Source organism: Odocoileus virginianus, chromosome 11 (assembly GCF_023699985.2).
Source record: "Odocoileus virginianus isolate 20LAN1187 ecotype Illinois chromosome 11, Ovbor_1.2, whole genome shotgun sequence".
In the NCBI taxonomy this organism is placed as follows: Eukaryota; Metazoa; Chordata; class Mammalia; order Artiodactyla; family Cervidae; genus Odocoileus; species Odocoileus virginianus.
In genome coordinates this window covers 45354588-45380766 of record NC_069684.1, presented here as the reverse complement: position 1 = coordinate 45380766, position 26179 = coordinate 45354588, and the positions used below count along the sequence as shown (strand labels likewise).

At 36.1% G+C, this 26179-nt stretch overlaps 1 protein-coding gene and 1 pseudogene across 7 annotated transcripts in view; one reads left to right on the top strand and one right to left on the bottom strand.

Annotated features, from left to right (window-relative positions):
* The window catches only part of AKT3 (AKT serine/threonine kinase 3), a 264755-nt gene that overhangs the window by 225563 nt on the left and 13013 nt on the right, over positions 1-26179 (top strand). For all 7 annotated transcript variants that reach the window (XR_011490377.1, XM_070474384.1, XM_070474383.1 and 4 more), the window contains one exon: positions 2560-2647. Coding sequence is in view for 6 of the 7 variants with exons in the window: in XM_070474384.1 (XP_070330485.1) it covers positions 2560-2647 (88 nt within the window). In the remaining variant the exon portion in view is untranslated. The remainder of the gene's footprint in view (positions 1-2559; positions 2648-26179) is intronic.
* On the bottom strand, positions 5894-26175 carry LOC110144916 (zinc finger CCCH domain-containing protein 15 pseudogene; annotated as a pseudogene).

The following is a 26179-nucleotide window of genomic DNA, read 5'->3' as shown; positions in this document are numbered from 1 at the left end:
CTATCAAAGAGTCAGCTCTCAGTTTGCTTTTATTTCTTATTCTTCATTACTTTATGATTATTCTGTTAGTATCTCTTTTAACATCCTATGCAAATTTTGTAGGAACATCATAACCTCACGTTGCATTCAGTAACATAAGGAAAATGTAAATCCCATGTTGCTTCTAGTTATGAAGAATCTATAATGGCTGAGGATTTTAGATTAGCTTTCTGATATGGGAATTTAGTATTCTTAGACAAAAATATCTTAATGTAAATCATATTTTGATATTATTTTGAAGTCTTAAATTGTATATTAGGGAGTCATTGACATTGAAATTTTTGACAGTTTCACACTTTGAAGAAGCTTGTGTTAAAGAATCTCTACCAACTTCTAAAATGGCAGTCTAAGATTATATTCTTAGTCTTTGTATAGTATTCATGGCCTATACTTTAGTTATATATATATTTGATAAATGTAGATTAAATGCTGACTATGTCCAAAGCCAAATATTGCTTGAGAACTAAGGAGTGACATAAAAATGAATGACTGAAGCTGAATTAAAACTTTTATTTCTAAAAATGATTATAGTTTTCCATTTTAACTGCTGCTTCACTCACCATCTCGTCCATATTTTAGATTGAAAATAGTATTGAACTAAATAATAACATAGATATAAGAAAATACAATGAACTTCTGATTTTTCTCATACATACTACTTTGATGCATACTTTGAAATGTTAAATAATTCTTTCAGAAGCAAGTATTTTGGTGTTTCTGCTTTTCTGGCTTCCTAAGCACAGGCTTAAAACACTTTTTGGATAATCCAGTACTGAACTCTCCCCTCCAATGAATTTGCATTCTACCAGGGGAGAGGCATACATAACCTGAAATAGAATGAGAAAGAGTGAGGCCAGTAGTCCAGTGCTGAGTGTTAACTAAATATAGAGTTGCCAGTCTGAGAGTTCCACATATGAACATAACTATTATGATCTGATCTGATCCAATCTGAAAGTTCCAGTCAGAGGTGTGATTTATCCTGTATGATTCTTAGGATAAAAGACCTGGATACTGAAAACTATAGGATCAGCACTACAGATGTTCAGAAATCCGCTAATTGTTTTGTTTTTCCATTCTGACAGTGTGTTCAGAGGATCCTGGATTCTTCCTAGTGATGTATTGCTTATACCTAATAATAACCAGAGTTCATTAAAATTGTATAATTGCTTATTTTCTATGACATGTTTGCTTTTCTTCCTACCCAGTGGTGTGTTGGGAGTTGACATGTACCAGCTTAGAATAGCCAGTTGATAAATATCAAGAATTTTGTGAGCTGGTTGTTGAAAACAGACATTTAAAAAAATTACATTATATAAACTTATAATTAAACCGGGAACATTAAAATCAAGAATAGAAAATACTCAAAACTCATCACTCTTTGATAATGTTGTTAAATTTTACTCTTCTCTGTACTTTTGAGGATACTTATATATTTTGAGGTTGGAAAAACTGTATGTTTTGCTTCTGCACATCTTCTATCGATAAATCTAATAATACATATATGTGTTATATTATATATCTATAATTTCCCAAGATAGCTGATTATTAAACATTTACCATCATGTATCATTCCTAACAATAAGAGTAAAATCAAATAAAACTTGCTTTATCAAATTCAGATTTAAAAATAGATTTCCTTTATTTTATTTTCCTCCTGTTCCCCTGTCCTTTCTTTCTTTCTCTCTTTTTCCTCTTTTCCTCTCATCTTACTTCCTCCTCTGTTATTTTCTGTTTCTCTCATCCTTTCTTCATAGTGACTAATATGTACTATATGAAACTGAGAAATCTAGAAAACACCTGAATTTCAGATTGTGACAGTTGAATAAGAGTACCTTCAAAGATGGGGTGAGGGTATTTTTTAATTTTTAATTTATATTGAAACTTGTATAGCAGATTCCATTGTAGTGATATTTCATATATTAACTTTCTCACTTCTGTAAAAATTCATTTGAAACATGAGAGCAATTTATTGGTTTCTGTTAGCAATGCTCTCTAAATTTTTTTTTTCTAACCAGTTATGTAGTCTTTTCAGAATTTATGTTGACAAGGGTGCATTTTGATTAAAGTCATTCTAAAATAATTTAGGTTTGAAAATTGACTATAGCTACTATTTATTGTGCTAGGTACTTGTCATTTCTAAATACTTAGCATTTAGAAATAACAAGTACCCTAACAGTAATCTTCCATGCTGGTATTATTATTCCCACTATACAGATGAGAGAACTGAGCTTAAGTAATTTTTCATTGTCATACATCTCATAAGTTCTAGAGTTGCTTGCCTAATTCTGGTTTGTCTCCAAAACTTGTGCTTTTTTCAACTACCATACTGTCCCAAGGCAAATTCTTATTAATAGTGAATTAGGAAAACTAGATCTTACTACAAAAGCTTTTTATTTTTATGGCCATTTCTCACAAGAACTATTTACACACAGAAAGTTACATTTCACAAAAGCTTTGTAGTTATGCATTCAGCTTATGCAAATGTTCTATAATCATTTAATTTTATTTCTGTTCTCACAGCCTTGGTGGAGGACCAGATGATGCAAAAGAAATTATGAGACACAGTTTCTTTTCTGGAGTAAACTGGCAAGATGTGTATGATAAAAAGGTAGGTTATCTTCATGACATTGTATTTTTACTCTTTTAACTGAATATTGAACTTCTTAACACAAAACATTATTGATAGTTTTTGCATCTGAAATGCATTTTGAAATTTTATTCAATGTGATCAGTTTTTCTCTTTGTTATCAGTAATATGTTAGTCTACTTCTCATCATTTAATTAATTCAGAAAAAATAAAGGCACCAATATCATGTTATTCTTCAGGAAAACTAGCAAAACAATCACAATTTTGAAACTTTGTCTCTATAACCTTTCATTTTAAAGTGAACTCTTCATGTTTATTTATACAGTTCCTTATTTTTAAGAGGAATTTAAAGCAGTCTAGTTTTAATATGTAACAAAATAATACATTTATTTGTCTTCTTTGGGGCTTCTCTTTTACTTGAAATAGAAATTTAAGACTTACAAGATGGATGCTACAAATCATATAATTTTATTTTTACTCCAATCTCTACTTGTTTCTAATAGTGCAGTGTTTACTTAAGTTTAGGAGTAGGAAATTATTGTCTGTTTTATCTTTTAAATTTTTTTAATTTTGTTTTTATTACTTCAGATATTGTTAGTACAGTCAATGATTTTGATATTTTGATTTTCAAATGCTCATATGAAAATTTTACTATGAAATTTTTGTTATTCAGCATTTGCTTATAATTCTTATCTAGTCAGTTTATGTACTCAGTCCTTCCATTTCAGTTTATTCTAGGTTTTCATGTTTTTCTCTGAAATGTATTAATTAGCAACATTTATGCAGTGTCTTAATTTGTGCTAAATACTCTGTTAATCCCTAAAGCAGAGATAAAATGATATCATAGAGTTATGAGGAAGTAAGACAAGTGTATCATTTTTGTATTATGTTACAGTAATAGGGAATGTGGTGGTTTTAAGCACTTCTTATAACTAGGTGTTTAAAATAGAGGTGTTTAAAATGTTATGGTACCTCTACTCAAACTTTAATTAAACTTACATTTCTTGAGTTATGGTACTTGTACTCAAACTTCAATTAAACTTACATTTCTTGAGTTCCTAACATGTATAAAGCACTGAGGTAAGTACTGGATCCTTCTCAAACCTTGTGAGAAGTTTGTGATCATTCTTAAGTATCCTCAATGTTTATTAACTTCAGGCAGACATTTATATATCTACTTTATAATACTGATGAAATTCTTTATGAGTGGCATCTATATACAGCCCCTAAAGCACCACTTGCTGTTTATCATGTCAGTGCACGGCAAAAGAACCTAGAAATAATATATGATCAAAGGTTTCCTTTGGCACACAGTTATAAGCCACAACTAAATGTTCCTTTGGTATGTACTCTGTCCAAAGAGGACTCCACCACCACCACCACCACCAAAACAGAAAGAAACATTTCCTTAAGAGACAAAATGTGGGGCACTGGTATGGCACTGCTAACTTTAAAGAAGGGGCAAAATATGGATTTTCTTCAGTCCTATTCAGAGAGTCAGATACGCTACTAAGATTGTAGTTTGGCATCACCTAAGGAATGCACTGAGAACCCAGCCAGCACACAGTGGAGAAACAAGGCTTATCCTGTCTCTGCCCATGGCCTCAGCATGCCCAGAGTGAAGGTACTGTTAAGACACCCAGGCAGCTCCCTTGTGGTGAAAGAAACTGGAGAAGCCAGCAAGAAGGGCAGGACAGGGAGCTGCCAAAACAGAGCTTTAGATGATGTACATGAAGAAATGAACTTAAGTTGTTAGAGTTTAGATAAAAATAGTTGCTGCTGAATTTGAGCAAAAATGTTAAGTATCCTGCATAAAGAAGCACAACCACAAAATTCACCAAGGTTCTACTAGTTGACACTTGCTACAGGTTTACTCGGGGGTGTGGGTGGTATCCTGGATGTCATATGGCACTGATGTTTTTAGCCATCTTCATACACTTGAAGAAGAGCAGTGTCATAGCAGCATGCTTAAATTTTGACACTCTTTCTAAAAGGTGGTGGAAATATGATTGGGTTTATTTGGGTTTGCATTGTGTTACAACAAATAAGGAATTAATTATAGGAATGCTAATACAGTAGCTATTTTCATGAATTTACTTGTGTTTTCAAACACTTTTGAGGGGTCTTGTATCTTTAAAATACTTAACTTATTCTTCATCTCTAAGGTCAGGTACTTTTCAGTTTTACTAATGTGCTTTGGGGGAATTGCTGTTTTTATAGATTTGTGACATGATTATTGGCCATTTTCCAATTGATACGTATCATGGTAAACTCTCCAGATGAAGGTATTTGTGAAGATACTGGTATGTTTAGCGGAAGGGCTTCCCCAGTGGCTCAGTGGTAAAGAATCCGCCTGCCAATGCAGAAGATGCAGGAGACATGGGTTTGAGCTCTGGGTTGGGAAAATCCCCTGGAGGAAGAAATAGCACTCTATGCCAGTATTCCTGCCTGGAAAATCCCATGACCAGGGGGGCCGAGCAGGCTGCAGTCCAGGGGGGTCACAAAGAGTCAGACAGGACTGAGCACCTGAGCATGAGCACCTCTAGGGGAAAGTGAAACTTCTTCCTAGGGAAAGCTAAAAAGTATCATCATGGACCACTCCTAATAACTGTACTGGAAGATGGGGGTACTCATCCTAGATGAGATGGCTGCTTCTCTCTTGTGTGGAAATGGACAAGTTGTTCTGTACCCACAGGAAATTATGATCATTGAAGTGTCTTCAGTCTTTCAGATTCTCTGGTAGGGTGTTTTATATGAATTTATCTAGGTAAATTTCTATATGTTTTATCCTCAGTTTGTCAACTTTATACACAAAGTCTGCTGGGAGTTTACTGTGAGACTGTGTTCAATTTATAGAAGAATCTGGGAAGGATTGGCATTTGAAAATGCTGACCTCTTCATTTATTTAGGCCTTCTTTAATTGCTCTCAGTAATGTTTCATAATTTTCAATGTTTAGTTCTTACTCATATTTTGTTACATTTATCCATAAGTATTTCGTGTCTTCTGATGTGAATGCTACTTTAAAATTTTATTTTCATATTGTTTGCTACCAGTAGAAATAAGATTGATTTTTGTATGTGGATCTTGTATCCTACAATATTAGTTTTGGTAGGTTTTTTGTACATGATGTAGGGTCTAAATAGATGATCGTATTTTATATAAATAAAAAGCTTTACTTCATTTTCAATCTGTATGTATTTTATTTCTTTTCCTTTATTATATTGACTAGGACCTTTCTACAATGTGGAAAATAGAAATGATGAGAGTTAACATCCTGGTTTTGTTTCTAAGGAAAGAAAACATTGTTTACCATTAAATATGACATTAATCTCATCTAACACTGAAATATTCATTACTAAATATCATTCTCCAGTAAAAAGAATCAAAGTTTTTGGAGAAGTAGTTGATCTCACAGCTGGGATGGGGAAGGTAAAAGAAGAGCCCAAGAAATTTTGTGGTGCCAGAAAGTAAAAAAAAAAAAACAAGGAAGTTAGTTAGAAAGGTTCATATTAATAGAACACAGGAACCAACCTTAAGTAATTTCCAGTGGTGAAAGCTAGAACAATTTCAGTAGCAAAACAAATATTGTATATGACCCAAAGAATGAGATCCATGTCCATTAGTCTATTCTGTGAAATTCTTGATTGAACAAATAGATAAAATATTGAGAAGAGACATGTCTTCATTAAAGAAGTAATAGTATTGTTGCTCAGTCATGTCTTGACTCTTTGAGACCTCATGGACTATATCCTGCCAAGCTCCTCTATCCATGGGATTCTCCAGGCAAGAATACCGGAGTGGGTTGCCATTCCCTTTTCCAGGGGATATTCCTGACCCAGGGATTGAATCCAGGTCTCCCATATTGCAGACAGATTCTTTGTCACCTGAGCCACCAGGAAAGACCCATCTTCATTATAGGTAAATTCCAATTAATAAATGTAGAAGGAATCAAGGAAATAGAAAATTATCATTAAGAACCTCAGAATAAAAATTGCTGTATGCAGTTCACCAATGAATGCTAAAATTAGTGGGTAAAAGTAAAGAAACAGAATATTTGCATGTCCACATATCTCTCTCAAAATATATATTTACAAAGATTAAAAGAGTAATTTTAGAGTTTAAAAAAAACCCTTGGCAGATGCTGCAAAATCATTGTAACCCATGCTGTGATAGCATGAGAAGGCTATATCACTTTTGTAGTATTCTTCAAAATGAATAACCTCAGTATGATCATGAGAAAACCTGAAGAAACCTGCATGGAGAGATATATACCTCAAAATAATTGGTCAGATAGGTTTAAAGGTAAGAGCTTCATGAAAGGCAAAGAATGACTGTGGAACTTTCACAAACTGAAGAGACTGAGGTGACATGACTAAATGTAGTATGGAGTTCTAGATTGGATCTTGGAATAGAAAAGGGCCCTAAGTGGGAAAACTGGTGAAATCTAAATAAAGTCCTAGGTGATGAAAAATGAAAGTGTTAGTTGCTCAGTCATATCCAACCCTGTGTGACCCATGGGCTGTAGCCTGCTAGGCTCCTCTGTCCATGGAATTCTCCAAGCAAGAATACTGGAGTGGGTAACCATTCCCTTCTCCAGGGCATCTTCCCCATCCAGGGTTGAACCTTGAGTCTCCTGCAGTACAGGCAGATTCTTCACTGTCTGAGGCACCAGGGAAGTTTTGCTTAACTTGTTTTTATCTCTTTCTGAAGTATATGTGCTACAATCTTTGAAGAGTCGCTACAGTAATACCTGTCTCATATACATCCCTCACCGAATCATCTCCCTCATCTCTACCTGTTCCCTGGGTGTAACAGGTATTATCTGCTTCCTCCTTGTTATCATCAATCAGCTCAGGACGAAATTCATACATTTTACAACCACTGAAAACTAGTGCCTACCCTGTTTTGAAGTCCTTCTTTCCATTTCTTGCTCAAGTTTATCCATCTTTTCTTGTCTTTTCCTTCCATATAAAGAAAGATTCTGGAGTTATTTTGGCAGTATTTGGACCTAGGGCCGAACACTCTGCTAGATCTTTTAATGACATTTTCTGTTCATGCTCTTCTTTCTTTAAAAAAAGATAGACAACACAGTATAAATCCAGGAGGAAGTGTGTCATGATGCATGCAGATATCTCCCCCTCCATGGCATACCCAAAGCCAGTCATGTTTATTGTTTCTAGTAGTTCAAGAAAGTATTTGCACACCCTCAATTTTGGAGTTTTTCTTTTCTGCCTTATTGTTCTTCTTGCTCACTGTGTGTGGTTTTTTCTCATCCTAATTATCTATAGTATATTTTTCAAGTTCTTCACTGCTTGCGTCACATTTTCTCACTGCAGTCAAGTCATGAGAGAATTTATACTTACCTCCTTTAGTGTTCTGCCCGTGCATGTACCACAGATTCACCATCTGTACCTTTACTTAGTTTTTGAGCAGCAACTACAGGTTTGAATAGTTCATTTAGCTCTTGTAATTTTTACTGCTTGTCATCCAGTAATCTTTTTCTACTCCACCTTTTGGCTTCTCCAAGTCTTAGCAGGTTTGGGGGAGGCAAAGGGTGGATTATGGAGACAGCTGGCACTAGCCAGACTTTTTAGCACAGCTAGACAACATCAGGGGCTCTATATCCATGGTAGGAAGAGAAAGGAACACACAGGCTTAATCACTGCACCATACCTTGACTTTTCCCTTATTCATTAGATAATATATGACTTCTAATGGAATGTGCAGCCCATTTTTATTTAATTCAATTGTTAATATAGTTGGGTTTAAATCTGCCATCTTGCAACTTTATTCCTTTTTTATCTGCCTTCTTTTGAATATTTTTGTTTTGATTTTATCCTAGCTATTGTCTCATTAGCTATTCTCCTTTGTTTTTTGTCTTGAGGTTGTTTCAGAGTTTTCTGTATGTGTGTTTCACTTACCACACTGTGCCTTCAATTAATATTATAACCATATCACTTTGAATAGCATATTCCTGTTTCCCCTTCCATTCTTCATTTTCATATATTCTACTTTCACATGTTATATACCATCAGAATATATCATAATTCTGTTTAGCTTTAGAGAATTATATTTTAATGTGCTAAAAATGCTTTTTATTTACTACTAGTAGCATTCTCCATTGCTTTATGGAGATCCATGCTCCCATCGGGTATCTTTTTCTTTGAATAGTATTAAAGTTACACTGGCACTTTTCATGACTGAATCATGACTTACTATTTTCTGATTGAAAAATTCAGCATGAAAAATTTGGTGATTGATGGCAGTTATGCCACTGTTAGTGATTGTTGTTGTTTTCTTAAGTAAAGCAAGGTTAGACAAGTACAACATGAACACTCACCAGAGAAAAGAAAGAGGCTAAACAGATGCATCTCGGTAGCTTCACGTTGATGTTCTCCTTATCCTACTCAAATGGTAGTCCAGTCTAAGACTTCAGATCAGGGAAAAATGAGCCACAAATATCTACCAAATGTTCTGACAGTTTAACTTTAAAATTACTCTCTTCTGTTGATTGTGAGGCATTGCACTGAGGATATAAAAGAACACAGACAGCTGTCAAAACCATGTTAGCTGTGATATGAAATGCAAATGGTTTGAGCTTTAGAACCCTCAAGTGGGTTAAAAACAAAATGTAACTGGATGTTCTGTATAAGAATCTCACCTAAAACAAAATTACACAGAAAAATGGATAAAGTAAGAGGATAAACAGAGGTATAACAGTCAAATGTCACAAGAAGTGAACAGACAGTAGTAATTTTGAGCTTAGTAGAGTGCAACATATAAACATTAAATGTGAGAAGTCATTTTTGGCACAATGAGCAATAGTATAATCTTCAATGTAAAAATTAAAATTTTTGCACCAAATAGAATTTGTATACACAAAACACTATTATAAATGCCAGAAGGCCTGATAGAATACAATTTCTGTTTAATGTGGCAGAGGTTCATCGATTTTCTTGATCTTTTCAAAAAACCAGCTTGTGATCTTGGTGATTTTCTCTATCAGTTTTTAATTTTAAAATTTATGAATTTCTACCCTCATTTTTATTTATTTCCTTATTATTTCAGATTTTATTTGCTCTTCTATTTCTGGCTTCCTAAACTGGAAGCATAGATGATTGCTTATAGAGCTTTCTTTTTGAATGTGTGATTCAGCACTGTAAGTTTTCCTATATAGACTATTTTTACTGCATCCCATAAACTTTGATGAGTTGTATTTGTTTTTGTTTACTTGAAAATATATTTAAAATTTTCTTGAAATGTCTTATTTGACCCATGTGTTGTTTGGAACTGTATTATTTGATCTCTGCTGCTGCTAAGTTGCTTCAGTCGTGTCCGACTCTGTGCGACCCCATAGACAGCAGCCCACCAGGCTCCTCTGTCCCTGGGAATCTCCAGGCAAGAACACTAGCGTGGGTTGCCATTTCCTTCTCCAATGCATTAAAGTGAAAAGTGAAAGTGAAGTTGCTCAGTCGTGTCTGACTCTTAGTGACCCCATGAACTGCAGCCTACCAGGCTCCTCCGTCCATGGGGTTTTCCAGGCAAGAGTACTGGAGTGGTTTGCCATTGCCTTCTCTGATTTGATCTCTATTTGAAATTTTTCCAGATATATTTATCTTACTGATTGATAGTTTAATTTTTTTGTGGTCTGAGAGCATACCTTTGTATGATTTCTGTTCTCTTAAATTTAAGATGTGTTTTATGACCTGGAATATGGTTTCTCTTGGTAAATGTTCTGTGAGCTTAAGTAGAATATTTATTCTGCTATTGTTGGAGGAGGTAGTCTATAAATATCAACTCGATCCAGTTGGCTGATGGTGCTTTTCAGTCCTTACTAATTTTCTGCCTTCTGAATCTGTCAATTACTGATAAAGGGATGTTAAAAGTCTCCAGCTATCATAGTGAATTAAATCTATTTCTCCTTACAGTTCTATCAGTTTTTGGCTATTGTATTTCGAAACTCTCTCATTAGATGCATACACATTAAGCATTGTTATATCTTTCTGGAGGACTAACCCCTTTATCATTATGTAATGTTTCTTTTTGTATGATAACTTTCAATCCTCTGAAGTCGGTTCTGTCTGAAATTAATATGGCTATTCCAGCTTTCTTTTGATAAGTGTTACCATGGTTTCACCTTAACTTTTTTTTTAACCTACAATTAATACAGTCCTAAATCACATTAGTCTGTTTTTTTTTTAATTGAAGTATAGTTGATTTATAATATCCTGTTAGGTGTATAGCACAGCGATTCAGTTGTACATATATGTGTATTTTTCTTTGTATTCAGATTCTCTTCCCTTATAAATTATTACAAGGTACGGTGTATACTTCCCTGTGCTATACAGTAGATCCTTCTTGGTTATCTAGTTTATATATAGCAGTGTGTATGCTAATGCCAACCTCATAATTTCTCTCTCTCCCTACTGCTTCTCCCCTTTGGTAACTAAGTTTGTTTTCTATGCCTGTGTGTCTTCTTTCTGTTTGGAAATAAGTTCATTTGTATCTTTTTTAGGTTTTTCATATAAGCGATACATATGATATTTATCTTTCACTGTCTAGCTTATTTCACTTAGTGTGATCATCTCTAGGTCCATCTATGTTGCTGCAAATGGTGTTATTTTACGTCTGAGCAATATTCTGTTGTATATATGTATACTACATCTTTTTTGTCCATTCATCTGTCAGTGGACATTCAGGTTGCTTCCATATCTTGGATACTGTAAATGGTGATGCTATGAAAAGTGGAGTGCGTGTACCTTTTTAAATTGTGATTCTCCCCAGATATATGCCCAGAAGTGGGATTGCGGAATCATATGTAGTTCTATTTTTGGTTTTTCAAGAAAGCTCCATACTGTTCTGCACAGTGGTTGTACCATTTTACATCCCTGCCAACAGTGAGGGAGGGTGCCTTCCCCCCACCCACAACCTCTCTGGCATTTATTTGTAGACTTTTGATGATGGCCATTCTGATCAATGTGAAGTGATACCTCATTGTGGTTTTGAGTCAGATTTCTCTAATAATTAGCGATGTTGAGCATCTTTTCATGTGCTTTTTAGCCATTTGTACATCTTCCTCGGACAGTTACATGTAAAAGAGTGAAATTAGAACATTGTCTAACTCCATACACAAAAATAAACTAGAAATGTATTAGAGACCTAAATGTAAGACCAAATGATCTGTAGTATGGTGCCTGGCACTAATTTTGGAATACTGTTCTTGCTTCAAGTATTTCTTATGCGCCTGTCTGTCCCTCCTCTTCTCTTAATCCTATTACATGTACATTACATCTTTTATAGTTGTCTCAGAATGCTTGGATATTCTGTTCTTTTTTATTCTTGTTTCTCTTTGTATTTCAGTTTTGAAAGTTTCTATTAACATTTCTTCAAGCTCACCAATTATTTCCTTGACTGTGTTCTGACTATTGGTGAACCTATCAAAAACAAAGGCATTCTGTGGTGGTATTTTTGATTGCTAGCATTTCCTTTGATGCTTTCTTAGAGATTCCGTTTATCTACTTATATTACTCACCTATTCTTGCTCGTAGTTCACTTTTTCTACTAAAGTCTTTAGTATAATAATCATAGCTGCTTCAAATTCCTGGTCTCTTAATTCCAACATCTCTCTCTCTCTGTCATATCTGAGGCTTGCTTTGTATCTTGAAAATATACATTTTTATCCCCTTAGTATGTCTTGTAATTTTTTTGTTGAAAGTCAGACATTATGTGCTGAGTAAAAGAAATTGAGGCAATTGAAGTAAATAGGCCTTTAGTGGAGGTGTTACGTGTATCTCACTAGTTTACCAGATTTGAACATACTTACTAGTTTTAGTGCCATTTTTTTTAAGGTGATAATCTATATAATATAGATGATTGTGTCATCTGTTTCCAACTTGTATGCCTTTTATCTCTTTTTTTCTTGCCTCCTTGCATTGACTAAGATTGCTGGAACAATGTTGTATAGAGATGGTGAGAATAGACATTTAATTATTACTAATTTGGGGGAGATAGTATTTGCATTTCCCCTTCTGATTATGATATTAGCTATAGGTTTTTTTATGCTTGCTATCTCTCAGGTTAAAATTATCTGCTGTTTATTTCCTGAGCACTTTTGTTATGAACAGATGCTGGATTTTGTCAAATACATTTTTCTGCATTCATAGAGATAATTGTGTAATGTTTTTACTTTAGTTTATTAATATAGATATTAATAATATTAATAATATTACACCTATATTGCATGCCTAGAATAAACTTCTAAACAATCATGGCATATTATCTTTTTTATATATTGCTAGATTTTTGTTAGTATTTTTATTTTAGGATTTTGCGTTGATATTCATAGGGAGCATTGGGCTATACATTTCATGTACTATCTGGTTTTAGAATCAGGATAATAATGCTAGACACTGAAAATAAATGGTGTTCCCTTTTTTATTTTATGGAAAATTTTGCATAGAGTTACTATATTTTCTCATTCAGTGTTAATAGAATGTCCTGTGAAGTCATCTGAGCCTAGACTAAAGAAATTCAATTTATTCGGTGTATGTTCAGCATTTCTAATTATCTGTTTCTTTCCAAAAAGATTTTGTAGTTTATATGTGTTTCAAGGAATTTTAATACTTTATCTAATTATTGAACTCATTGACACTGAGTTGATGGATTATTTGCTTTATTTTTCTATTCATTTCACCTTGTTTTATAAAGTAGCTCTTCCTTTTATCCAGTTACATTGAAAACTTAATACTGTAGTGCTGTATTTTTACTACTTCTAAGCATTGCTATAGCCGCATCATGTAAGTTTTTTTGGTCATATTATGATTTAATTTTTATTTCAAGATGCTTTTTAATTTTCCTTATGATATCTTCTTTTACTCTATAGATTATTGAAGTACATTGTTTGATTTACAATATTTGGAGATTTGTTAACTATTTTTCTGTTTAGGTTTCTAGTCTAATTCTGTTGTTAAGGAACATACTTTTATAATTTTAAATACTTTAAATTTTTTAGGTTTATTTTATGAAAAAATATGATTTATGTTGATGAGTAAATCATATACATTGAAAAAATGTGTTTCTTTCCTTGTTATATACAGTGTTCTATAAATGTCAATTAGATCAAGTGGGTTAATAGTTTTAAGTGTTCTACATCCTTACTGATTGTTTGACTGCTTGCTTTTATCAGTTAATAAGAGAGGATGAGTAAAATCCTGAACTATAATTGTGGTGTTGACTAATTCTCTTTCAGTTCTATCACTTTTGCTTTAAACTTGCAGTTCTGTTCTTAGGTGCACCCAGTTTTAAGACTGTTATAACTTCTTTAAGTGTTGCAGCTTCTTTGATCACCTCATCTAGGTTAGCAAGCTTTTTGCATAAAGATTAGAGTGGCTGTACATGAAATAGAAAATATAAAATAGAGAAAGTCAATAAAACCAAAAATAGTTGATTGAGAAGATCATAATTGACAAATTTTTAACTAGATTGGCTAAGAAAATGAGAAAAAATATTAAAATCACAGGTGAAAAACATTAATATTGATTTTACAGAAATAAAAAGGATTCAGAGGACAGTGTGAACAGCTATATACTAATAAAGTGGATAAACCTGTATGTAGTGGAACAATTCCTAGAAACACACAAACTGCCAAAATGACTCAAGTAGAAGTGTGTGCGTTAGTCACTCAGTCATGTTCAACCCTGCGACTCCATGGACCTCAGCCCACTGGGCTCCTCTGCTCTGACCATCAGATTCTCCAGGCCAGAGTACTGAAGTGGGTTGCCACGCCGTTCTCCAGGGGATCTTCCCAACCCAGGGATCGACCCTGGGTCTCCTGCATTGCAGGCATATTCTTTACCAGCTGAGCTACATGGGAAGCCCCCCAAGTAGCAGTAGAAAATTTGAATAGCCTTAAACAGGACTGATAGGGATAAAGTAAACCGAGAACTCCAATAAAGAAAAGCCCACTCAAGATCAGATGGCTTCACTAGAGAATTATTCAAACATTGAAAGGAGAAATGATGCCACCCCTTCTCAGATTCTTCAAAGAAACTGAAGAGTAGTGAATGCTTGCTGACTCTGTTAGGACAGCATTACCCTGATTCCAGAGTTATGCAGACACACGTGAACAAAACTACACAGCAGCATCCCCAGTTAATTCCCACGAAAGTACTAGCAAACCAGCCAGTGGCATATTAAAGGGATTATACATCCTGATGAAGTGAGTTTTATTCCAGGAATGCAAAAATTCAACATACTAAAATCAGTCAATGTAATACCCTACTTTAATAGAATAAAGAAAAAAAAATGTGATCTCCATTGGTACAGAAAAAACTTGACAAAGTTCAACACCCCTTTCATGGTAAAAGAACCAAAACAAACAAAATTATACTTAGAAAACTAGAAATAGAAAGAGACTTCCTCATCATAATATAAACCGTTTGTGAACCCACAGGTTACATACTCAAATGATGAAAGTCTGAAAGCTTTCCCCCAAAGATAAGGAAGAAGACAAGGATGCCTACTTTCCACATATCAACATATCAACAAAAAGATGCTCTTCTTTTCAACATAATACTAGAAATTGTTGTCAAGAGTATTTAGAAACAACAGGCAATAAAATGCAATCAAATGGAAAAGGAAGTAGTAAAACTACTTCTATTAACAGATGACATGATCTTATATGTAGAAAACACTAAGAAATACACACAAACACCAAAAAAACTCTTAAAGCTGATAAAATCACACACAAAATATATTTCTATATGTTAGATAAAAGCATATGAAAATCAATTTAAGAAAATTCCACATTAAATAGCGTCATAAAGAAGAAAATATTTAGGGTTAAATTTAGTTATTATATAATAATGTATATTATTTTATGTAACTACATAGGAATTATTATTATGTGTAATCACTTATTAGACCAGATGAACTTATTTATGTACATATACATACATGCATATATAAATGAATAAGTCCATCTGGTCTAATGCATCATTTTAAGCCGTACTGATTTTCTGTCTGGATGATCTGTCCATTGATGTAAGTGGTATGTTAAAGTCTACCTCTATTACTGTGTTCCTGGCAATTTCTACTTCTATATCCATTAATATTTGCCTCACATATTGGGCTTCCCTGATAGCTCAGTTGGTAAAGAATCTGCCTGCAGTGCAGGGGACCCCGGTTCGATTCGTGGGTCAGGAAGATCTGCTGGAGAACAGATAGGCTACCCACCCCAGTGTTCCTGGGCTTCCCTTGTGGCTCAGCTGGTAAAGAATCTGCCTGCAGTGCATGAGACCTGGGTTCGAACCCTGGGTTGGAAAGGTCCCCTGGAGAAGGGAAGGCTACCCACTCCAGTATAGTCCATGGGGTCACAAAGAGTTGGACATGATTGAGCAACTTTTGCTATATATCTATTGAGGGCCTCCTATATTGGGTGCATACATATATATTTACAATTACTGTATCTTCCTGGGTTGATTCCTTGATCGTTGTGTAATATCCTTTGTCTCTGGCATTCGTCTTTAAAGTCTGTTTTGTCTAAGTATTTGTACTCCAGCTTTCTGTTGATTCTCATGTTCATGCAATACCTTTTCCAGTCCCCTCATTTTCTGTCCGTGTCGTTACATCTGAAGTGAGTCTCTGTAGGCTGCATATATATATGTGTGTCTTGTTTTTGTATCTGTTCAGCCACTCTCTGTCTTTTGAATTGAGCACTTAGTTTATTTACATTTAAGATAATTATCAATAAGTATATTCTTTTTGCTATTTTTTAAAATTGTTTTGGGGGTGTTTGTGTAGGTCCTTTTTTCTCCCCCTTCTTGTTTTGTTCTCATGGTTTGATACTATATTTAGTGTTAGGTCTGGATTTATTTTTTGTGTGTGTATCTCTTACAGATTGTTTGTGGTTATCAGGAGATTACTACCATATATATAGATATATAATTGTTTTAAGTTGCTGATCTCTGACTTTCAAATGTACTTTAATAATCCTGCCTTCGTACTCTCCTCCCCTCATGGTTACTGTTTTTGATACCATATTTTACATCTAAATGTTGTATATATCTATTAACTGCTTATGGTGGATAAAGATGGCTTTACCCCTTTTGTCTTTTAATCTTTCCACTAGCTTTGTACATGGACATTATCCTTTCTTTACTCTGTTGGGTTGGCCAAAAATTTCATTTTTGGTTTTTCAGTGCATGTTTTATAGTTCAGTTAAAATTCATTAATAAGTGATCCTCCAAACATATTTCTTTGTCCTTCTTAAGGAATACATGCAGATCTTGTTTTATTGCACTTCACTTTATAGTTCTTCACAGGGAATGCATGTTTGTGAAGGTTTGTGGCAACCCTGTGCCTATCAAGTCTATCAATGCCACTTTTCCAAAAACATTTACTCACCTCATGTATCTATCACATTTTGATAATTCTTAAAATATTTCAGACTCTTTGATTATTGTATTTATTATGGTGATCTGTGGTCAGTGATCTTTAACATTACTACTTTAATTGTTTGGAGGCTCCATGAGCCACACTTAATAGATGCGCAGTAGATGTTGTGTGTGTTCTGACTGCATCACAGACTGGGCATTCCATCGCTTTTCTCCCTCTTCTCGGGTCTCCTTATTCCCTGAGACACAACATTATTGAAAGAAGGCTGATTGATAACCCTCCAGTGGCCTCCCAGTGTTCAAGGGAAAGAAAGAATTGTATGTCTCCTAGTTTAAATCAAAAGCTAGAAATGATTAAGCTTAGTGAAGAAGGTATGTTGCAAGCCAAGAAAAGCCCAAAACGAGGCTGCTTCTCCAGTTAGCCAAGTTGTGAATGCAAAGGAAAAGTTCTTGAAGAAAATTTAAACTACTACTCCAGTGAACACACAAATGATAAGAATGCAAAACAGCATTATTGCTAATGTAGAGAAAGTTTGAATTGTCTGGATAGAAGATCAAAGCAGCCACAGCATTCCCATAGGCCACAGCCTAATCTGGCGCCATGCCCTGACACTTGCATTCTTTGAAGGCCAAGAGAGGTAAGGAAGGTTCTGAAGAAAATCTTGAAACTGGATGTTGCTTCACAAGGTTTAAGGAAAGAAACTGTCTCCATACATAGCATAAAAATTCAAAGTGAAAGAGCAAGTACTATATAAGAAGCTGCAGCAAATTATCCAGCTAAGATAATTAATAAAGGTGGCTATAGTAAACCAACAGATTTTCAATGAAGTTAAAACAGCCTTCTTTTGGAAGAAGATGCCATCTAGGACTTCCATAGCTAGAGAGGAGAAGTCAGTGCCTGGCTTCAAAGCTTCAAAGGACAGACTGACTCTTTTGAGTCAGGGGCTAATGCAGCTGGTGGGGCTTCCCAGGTGAGTCGGTGGTAAAAAATCTGCCTGCCAGGGCAGGAGACACAGGAGTGGTGGGTTCGATCCCTGGGCCAAGAAGATCCCCTGGAAGAGGAAATTGGTAACCCACTCCAGTATTCTTGGCTGGAGAATCCCATGGACAGAGGAGCTAGATGGGCTGTAGTCCATGGGGTCACAAAGAGGCAGACACAATTGAGCGACTGAGCACGCATGTACAGTGCAGCTGGTGACTTTAAATTGAAGCCAGTGTTCATTTTTATCATTCCAAACATCCTAAGGCTCTTAAGAATTATACTAAGTCTACTCTGCCTATGCTTTAAGAATGAAGCAGCAAAGCCTGGATGACAGCACATCTGTTCACAACATAGTTTACTGAATATTCTAAGCCCACTGTTGAGACCTACTGCTCAGATAAAAAGATTCCTTTCAAAATGTTACTACTGCTCATTACCATGCACCTAGTCATCTAGTGGGAACACACAGCAAGGTTAATATTTTCCTGCCTGCTAAAACACATCCATTCCAGTCTGTTTTAGTTTGCTGATCCCTAATATGTCGATGTTTACTCTTGCCATCTCCTGTTTGACCACTTCAATTTGCCTTGATTCATGGACCTAACATTCCAGGTTCTTATGCAGTATTGCTCTTTACAGCATCAGACTTTACTTCTATCACCAGTTACATCCACAACTGGGTATTGTTTTTGCTTTGGCTCCATCTCTTCATTCTTTCTGGAGTTATTTCTCCACTGATCTCCAGTAGCATATTGGGCACCTACTGACCTGGGGAGTTCATCTTTCAGTGTCCTATCTTTTTGCTTTTAAATACTGGACTGGATGAAGCAAAAGCTGAAATCAAGATTGCCAGGAGAAATATCAGTAACCTCAGATATGCACATGACACAACACTTATGGCAGAAAGCGAAGAAGAACTAAAGAATCTCTTGATGAAAGGGAAAGAGGAGAGTGAAAAAGTTGGCTTAAAACTCGACATTTAAAAAACTAAGATCATGGAATCTGGTTCCATCACTTCATGGCAATTAGATGGGGAAACAATGGAAACAGTGACAGACTTTAATTTGGGATGCTCCAAAATCATGATGATAACTGCAGCCATGAAATTAAAAGATGCTTGCTCCTTGGAAGACAAATTATGACCAAACTAGACAGCATATTAAAAAGCAGAGGCATAATTTTGCCAACAAAGGTCCGTCTAGTCAAAGCTATGGTTTTTCTGGGAGTCGTGTATAGATGTGAGTTGGACTATAAAGAAAGTTGAGCACCAAAGAATTGATGCTTTTGAACTGTGGTGTTGGAGAAGATTCTTGAGAGTCCCTTGGACAGCAAGGAGATACAACCAGTCTTTCCTAAAGGGAATCAGTCCTGAATATTCATTGGAAGGACTGATGCTGAGGCTGAAACTCCCAATACTTTGGCCACCTGATGCGAAGAACTGACTCATTGGAAAAGACCCTGATGCTGGGAAAGATTGAAGACAGGAGGAGAAGGGGACGACGGAGGATGAGATGGTTGGATGGCATCACCGACTCAATGGACATGAGTTTGAGTAAACTCTGGGAGTTGGTGATGGACAGGGAGGCCTGGTGTGCTGCAGTCCATGGGGTTGTGAAGAGTCGGACACAACTGAGTGACTGAACTGAAGGCACATCCATTGTGAAGCACTTGAATTAAGGAATCATTTCAATTTTCAAGTCTTACTAGTTAATTTCATTTTTTTTAAGGCTGCAGCTGCTGTACAGATTTCTCTGTTGGATGTGGGCAAGATAAGTTGAAATCCTTCTGGAAAAGATTCGCCATTCTAGATGCTATTAACGACATATCATGAAGAAGTTAAAAGTTCATCATTAATAGGAGTTTGGAAGAAGTTAATTCCAGCCTTCATGGATGACTTTGAGAAGTTCCAGACTTCCATAGAAGAAGTAACTGCAGATGTGGTGAAAATAGAAAGAAACCTAGAATTAAAAGTGGAACCTGAAGATAGGACTGAATTGCTGTAACCTCATTTTAAAACTTGAACTCGTGAAGTTACTTCTTGTGGATGAACAAAGAAAGTCGTTTCTTCAGATGGAGTTTACTCTATCTCAGAAAGATCCTATGAAGATTGTTGAAATGAAAACATAGTGTTTAGAATGTTGCATAAACGTGATTGATAAAGCAGCAGTAAGATTTGAGAGGATTGTTTCCAATTTTGAAAGAAAATCTACTGTGGGTAAAATACTGTCAAACAGCATTGCGTGCTACAGAGAAATCACTTGTGAAAAGAAGAGTCAATTGATGCAGCAAACTTCATAGTTGTTTTAAGAAATTGCCACCCCACCCTTCAGCAACCACCACACTGATCAGTCAGCAGCAGACATAAGTCTGCATGGACACAAAAGCCTCTACCAGCAAAAAGATTAGAACTCGCTGAAGATTAGATGATACTTAATATTTTTTTAGCAATGTTATTTAGACATAATACTATTGCACACATTATAGACTACAGTACAGTGAAAACACAACTTTTATATGCCCTGGGAAACCAAAAAGTTCTCGTGACTCTGCTTACTGTTCTTTCAGCTTTATCGCGGTGGTCTTTCCAGAGTCAGTAATATCTCCAAAATATGCCTGTGGAGTCATTCAGATCAGTTAAAGTTCTGTTTAACTAAAAGCTTCCCAGGATAGGTGGTACTGCTTCTTCTTATTTCTTTTAATTTTACCATTCTGCTGTTCAACTGCTAGTGTACATCTACAAGGGGAAGCTTGGATATATAACTTAGGAAAGACAAGTATGTGTTCACCTGTGGCCTCTCTCATAGATGCTGCCCTCTCTGCCTCTCTTCGGCAAGTTAAAGACTATATCTTTGCATCCTCAGCTTTTAAATCTGCTACTTATCTTTCTTCATTTCTCACCAAAACTTCGTCCCCATCAACCTAGGAGTTCTCTTATCACTGCCTCTTTTCTAGGGAGTTGATCTGGTGTGATAATGAGAGAGGGTGGTTGTCATTACAGGAACTTGAGCAAAGGAGCTAGGTTCTTGGTCATCCTCATAGAAATATAAATGAATTTTTCTATGAACGTATTATGATTAATGGTTGGTAGCCTTATTAACATTGCTTTCCTGTATTTTAGGTTTAAAAGACTTTAATATTACTGCCTGGGAGCCACATCATATAAGATTTTTAAATTTGCTTTTGTTTTCTGTCTGTTGAAATAAGTCTTAGGTTTTCTCCAGTGTACATATAGGCTGGTTTATAAGTTGAAAATTGCCTATATATATAAAATTTCTCCCCAATTTACATACTCATTTAACTTTTGCCCATGTTCTTGAACATTTCTAATCAGAAATAGTAATGAGTGGCTGCCACACTGCTGCTGCCAGACAATACCTATGATATCTCTTAGAGGAGGGATAAAGAATACATTGTTTCAGCAGGTTCTCAGTGAACCCTGAATTTATAATGCATGCAATTTGCCTGCCATCACTATCACAGGAGCATCCAGTAAGTCCCTTTTCATTTCACTAATGAGAACACTTTTACCTTTATAAGCAGCTCTTTTCCAAGTATTGCTGAAATCTTCAAATATGCCTTGCACCTGTGGATACTTGTGAAACAGTATCACGTATCCACAGATCTACAGTCAAAAGCCCTTCTAAGTTCCAGGTGTATTAATTAAATATTTAATGTGTGTTATAGCTAAAATAGTCATTTTGTTGGGGTCAATTCATGATATAATAATTGTATATTAGTGTGATATATACCTTGGATCCCTTGGTGCATTATTTTATGAGATCAAAGTGAACATTATGAACATGAATTACTATTGTTTAGTAATTTTGCAAAAATGAAAAATAGTTCTTGAGTTTCTGGTCATCTGTAAGGATAATTGGCATGGGAAAGCTTGGCAGATAATATAATTAAATCTTGTTAGTTTTGTCTGAAATAAATCCTCTTTCCATATTCCCATTTTTCCAATACCTGTATATATTGGAATACACAGACATGCATATACACACACTCACAAACCATGAAACCAGTTTTTCAGAAGAATTAGAGATTAAATAAATCCGAATCCTTGCCTAATTTTAGTTACTCTCTCGAGTTATTTTAAAGAGGTGGAGCAGTAGCACCAGATTAGTGCCTATGGCAAATCTAAACATTCAACAGTTGATAGTTTTTACTGTCAGAGTCTGTGTTCCCAGTACTTTTGATCCATGTGTGTCATTACAGAATGGTGTATGAGATAACCACAGCATTTATTTAATTAAAATGGCAATTAAAGTTCCATAATCTATGTCACCTTTAAGTCGGCAAAAATAAGACTAGGAGTTGATTGTGGCTCAAGATCATGAATTCCTTATTGCAAAATTCAGATTTAAATTGAAGAAAGTAGGGAAAACCACTAGGCCATTCTAGATTCAAGGGATTAGATCTGATAGTGTGCCTGAAGAACTATGGATGGAGGTTTGTAACATTATACAGGAGGTGGTGACCGAACCCATCCCCAAGAAAAAGAAATGCAGCAAGGCAAAATGATTGTCTGAGGAGGCCTTATACGCTAGATTTAGAAAAGACAGAGGAACCAGAGATCAAATTGCCAACATCTACTGGATAGAAAAAATAAGCAAATTCCAGAAAAACATCTGTTTCTGCTTCATTGACTACCCTAAAGCCTTTGACTGTGTAGATCACAACAAACTGTGGAAAATTCTTCAAGAGATGGGAATACAAGACCATCTTACCTGCCTCCTGAGAAACCTGTATGCAGGTCAGAAAGCAACAGTTAGAACCAGATATGGAACAACAGACTGGTTCCAAATTGGGAAAGGAGTACGTCAAGGCTGTATATTGTCACCCTGCTTGTTTAACTTATATGCAGAGTACATCATGTGAAATGCTGGGCTGGATGAATCACAAGCTGGAATCAAGATTGCTGGGAAAAATATCAGTAACTTCATATACGCAGTTGATACCACTCTAATGGCAGAAAGCAAAGAGGAGCTAAAGAGTCTCTTTAGAAGGTGAAAAAGCTGGCTTGAAACTCAACATTCACAAAATGAAGATCATGGCATTCAGTCCCATCACTTCATGGCAAATAGATGGGGGAGAAATGGAAACAGGGACAGATTTTATTTTCTTAGGATCCCAAAATCACTGCGGATGGTGACTGCAGCCATGAAATTAAAAGACGCTTGCTCCTTGAAAGAAAAACAGTGACCTACCTAGACAGCATGTTAAAAAGCAGAGCCGTTACTTTGCCAACAAAGGTCTGTCTAGTCAAAGCTATGGTTTTTCCAGTAGTCGTGTATGGATATGAGAGTTGGGAGTATAAGGAATGGTGAGTGCCAAGGAATTGATGCCTTCGAACTGTGGTGCTGGAGAAGACTTGAGAGTCGCTTGGACAGCAAGGAGATCAAACCAGTCACTTCTAAAGGAAACCAATCCTGAATATTCATTGGAAGGACTAATGCTAAAGCTGAAGCTCCAATACTTTGGCTACTTAATGTGAAGAACTGACTCACTGGAAAAGACCCTAATGCTAGGAAAGATTGAGGGCAGGAGGAGAAGGGGGCGACAGAGAATGAGATGGTTGGATGGCATCATCGACTCAATGGACCTTAGTTTGAGCAGACTCCAGAATATTGTGAAGGACAGGGAAGCCTGGTGTGCTGCAGTCCATGGGGGGCAAGGAGTAGGACATGACTGAGCGACTGAACAACAACAAAAATTACCCAGCAGTAAAATGGATGAGCTGTCAATACATGCAGTGACGTGGATGAGTGTCAAAATAACCATGCTAAGTGAAAACAACCAGATGAAGAATACATACTATTCGATTCCAAATACATAAAAATCGAGAAGATATAAGCAAATTGTTCGTGACAGAAAGCAGATCAGCTGTTGCCTGCAGGTGATTAGAAGAGCGGAGGGGATTATACAGGGTTATGAGAAAACATCTGTAAGTGATGGGTGAGTTCATCATCTTTATTGCATGGGTGTATACATATGTCAAAACATGAAATTGTATACTTTTTTGTATAGCCTTATCTTAAGATATATTTATAATTTATGTCAACCATACCTCAATAAATCTTTTTTATAAGGACTTGCTCTCATGGAACTTATATTTTATTGGGGAGGAGACACAATTATGATGACAATAAACCTGTATTTTTTCTGTGTGTATATATAGGTAGATATGGATCAGTTGTTGAAAAGTTTTTTGAAGAGAAAGCAGTGTGAGGATAGAAAGTGGGGAGGGGAGGGCAGGTGTTTGAGAGAGGTGGTCAGGTAATATGATACGATATTTGAATAGAGACTAGTTTGAACTCCCTGTAGTATTGTGAAAACTGCATAAAGTTTGTTTCAGTTTTTTTTTAAGTTTCAGTTGACTATTCTCTCTCTCATCTAAAAAGATAATGTCTTTCTCTTAACGTGAAGGCAGATTTAAGTTTCTGCCATCAGAAGGAAACAGATGGGAAAGGGTGGGCAGAGATAAGCAAACCTACTCCGCATTCTCAATAGAAGCCATTTCTGCTCTAAGAATTTCTTGTGCTTAATTTCTTATTAGAAGGGTGAGACCTGTTTTTGGAACATTTCTAGAATAGTGAATCAGAAAGTTACAACCAAAATCCCTGTCTCCTGGTTTTCTGCAAGAGAGGCAGTTATCCCTCTGTTTTCTTGAAGGAAAACCCCAAATTCTGCAGTCACTGTCACCATTGGTGTTCTTATATGTATGTCTATGATGCCAGAGGGATTTGCAAAATCATGCTCTCGTGGGATTCTTATTTTGTTGCGGAGGAGGTGTAATGGTGATGAATGTGTTTATGTGTCAGGTGTTGAAAAGTCTTTTGAAGGAGGATAAAGCAGTGTGAGGTTGTACTTTGGAATGAATGGGAGAGGGAAGATTTCCATCAGTGGTGTGAACTGCTTGCTTGTGTCCAGTCATCCTAACAGAGCCACTGGAAATATGTTGTTATCTTAGCAACAGTTGATCAGTGCAACCTGAATTTGATTCAGTTCCCCCAAGAAAGAGTGCTTGCTAGTGATAGAGACTTTAGAATATCTATGTATTGGGGGCATAGGGAAAGAATGTTCAAAAGGAAAAAATTTCAAATGCTTTATAACATGTGCTAAAAACTGAAATGTGTTCCTTTATTTTGAAAACATGCTTTTAACTTTGCTTACCCCTTGGTTTTTTAAAGCATAGTCCATCTAGAGAATAATTTAAAGATCTTTGTCTTACTATTTAACATAAATTTGGTGACAGTAAGTGTGGAAAGTGCATTGAGTGATGCCAGTTGGGTGTTCGTTTCTGTAAAATTATTATAAAACATACTAATTTCTGTCATTCTGTTTTTCATTTTCTCTCTTCATGGCATTCATCAGAGCATCAGAATGAATACCACCATTCATCAGAGTGGTATTCGTCAGAGTATGCTCTGGGGCTGGGCTCCCTGTGTTAAACCTGTGGACTCTCACCTGTGAGGCTGGGAGCCCTGAGAAGCAGGAACCCCCTCCTGGCTCCAGCCCCACGGGCCAGTGGGGGCTGCCGATGCAGAGGTTCACGTGACTCAGGCTTCTGTAACCTTCAGCAGCCCAGGACTCTTCCCCCACCGCATGCCTGCCTCGGGTTGGAGGCAAATGAGTCCAGTTCTCTCAACCCTTAGAGTAGTTCCTCCTGATCTTTTGGATCATGGCTCCCTTTGAGGAGCTGATCAAATCTATGAACAGAACGTTTGCGCATCACGTCAGGGGCTGCTGCAAGGCCCTCTTCAGCGCAGGGACAGATAGTAAGACCCATCTTAGGCTAGCAGAGTTACAGGTCTTTGCCGGGTACAGAGGCAGCGCTCTATTTGCAACCTAGGTAATAACTGTGTTATTAAGTTGCATTTTTAATAATAACCTGTTAACCCAGGCACCAGGAAGAGCTAGAGAAAGCCAGCATGTACTTTTCCTCTAGCAGGAAGACCCTATGTTCTGTGACAGCAGTCCAGATCCATTCGTTTTGTATGTACTTTCCTAGGAAAAATTATTGGGACAGACTTTTCAATATTCTCTTCCCATTCTTTTCTTTGGTTTTCATTTGTTCTATTTCACATAACTCCTCAAATGTTACATAGAACAACCAAATATCTACTCTTCTCTGTTTAGACTTACCCATGAAGCCAAATACCTTGACCATGAAG